The sequence below is a fragment of the Emiliania huxleyi genome (genome assembly GCF_000372725.1).
Source record: "Emiliania huxleyi CCMP1516 unplaced genomic scaffold EMIHUscaffold_3830, whole genome shotgun sequence".
Lineage (NCBI taxonomy): Eukaryota > Haptophyta > Isochrysidales > Noelaerhabdaceae > Emiliania > Emiliania huxleyi.
Genome location: NW_005199096.1, coordinates 1 through 1430, shown reverse-complemented (window position 1 = coordinate 1430; position 1430 = coordinate 1). Strand labels below are relative to the sequence as shown.

The window sequence follows — 1430 nt, the reverse complement described above, 5'->3', positions numbered from 1 at the left end:
GAGCCCAAATAAATCACTGTGAGAGTCGTGTTTTCTTGTTGGTTTTCAAAAATCTCTCTCAGACTGGACAAACAAAAACGCATGAGCGAAACCTGTCAGAGATGGCTGACTATACTTTTCCTCTCGCACCCGTCTCTTTTCCTTTCCTTTTTTCTCTAACAGCACCCTCTCTTTTCCTCTCTATTTTCCCGGGGAAACCATCAACTTTTCCGGGCTCTGAGCCGAGTCTGAGGCTGGTTTGGGCCCAAAATCAGCCAAAATTAACGGCAAAATACCGGGTATTTTGCGGGTATACCTGGAGACCCGGCTCCCGGGTATATACCTGAAAAATACCCGGTAATGTGGTATGTTGCCGGTTTCCTCGATTTTGCCTCAGATTTTGCCCCAGAGACGCAGACCAGCTCTCAGACTCAGGGAAACTCGCGAGTCGGAACGCGAGTTTCCAGAATGGAGAGCACCAGAGGAGGGCAGAGTTGCGCCGAAAGGCGGGAGGGAGAAGGTAGCCGCGAGAGCAAGGCCAAGGGATCGGCAGGCGGCGGCGGCGTCGCTGGACGAGGCAGAGGAGAGCGACGCGACAGAGGAGGACGCGACAGGAGGGAGAACGACAGTGTGGGACGACCGCGAGAGGTGGCAGGAAGGTTGCAGCGAGAATCCGCGGGCGCGGCGAGGGATTTTTGCGCGCGAGAACCTGGGCGCACCACACTGGTCTTTTGAGGCCTCTGGTCTTTTGAGGCCTTCGTTTTCGAGGCCTTCGTTTCGAGGCCTTCGCCCCAGCGTCGGATGGAGTACAAGACGGCGAAGGCGCTCGAAAAGCTCGACGCGCGCAGCACGCAACGGCAGGGCGCGCTCGAGCTCCGCGCATGTCTCGAGGCCGGCTCCCTCAGCTCTCTCCTCAGCGCGCTCCTGAAGAACCTGAGGAGGGCGCCGGGAGTGGTTGCCTCGTGCGAGACCGTCTCCATTTTGGCCGAGGCCTTTGAGACGTCGCCGTTGGAGTGTTTGCCGAACGCAGTCAAGATTGTCACCGCCATCGTTGCGCAGATTGGACGCGGCGACGCTCGCCAGCGAGAGACTTGCGCCGCTGCGCTTGGCCGGATAGCTGCAGCACTCTCGCAGTTCCCGCCGGTTGAGGGTGGGCCAGCTTTTGGCTCCGTCGCGAGCCTGCGGCTGGCGGTCCTCTTCTCGCCTCTTGTCACGGCCCTCTCCGCTCCAAACGCCGCAATGCAGGAGGGGGCGGCCATCGCCATCGTAGCGGTCCTAGAGCGCGCTGCCGATGCCGACGTGGAGGTGTCCATCGGGTCGCTCCTGCCTCGGCTCACCAAGTCGCTCGCACAGTCGCTCGCGCCACAAGCGGCTTGCCTCGCTCTCGCCGCCGCGATTGACCGCTCGCCTCGCCCGTTCACCGCCGCTTCGACGCCTACCGCCGCGGCGAT

General features: G+C 61.0%; 1 protein-coding gene across 1 annotated transcript; it reads left to right on the top strand.

Annotated features, from left to right (window-relative positions):
- Positions 1-339: 339 nt before the first annotated feature.
- On the top strand, positions 340-1284 carry EMIHUDRAFT_255738 (hypothetical protein; the record flags this gene model as incomplete). Its single annotated transcript, XM_005771467.1, has 3 exons — positions 340-344; positions 415-638; positions 716-1284. Coding segments are annotated over 3 exons (798 nt in total), but the record flags the coding sequence as incomplete, so codon positions are not given.
- Positions 1285-1430: the final 146 nt, after the last annotated feature.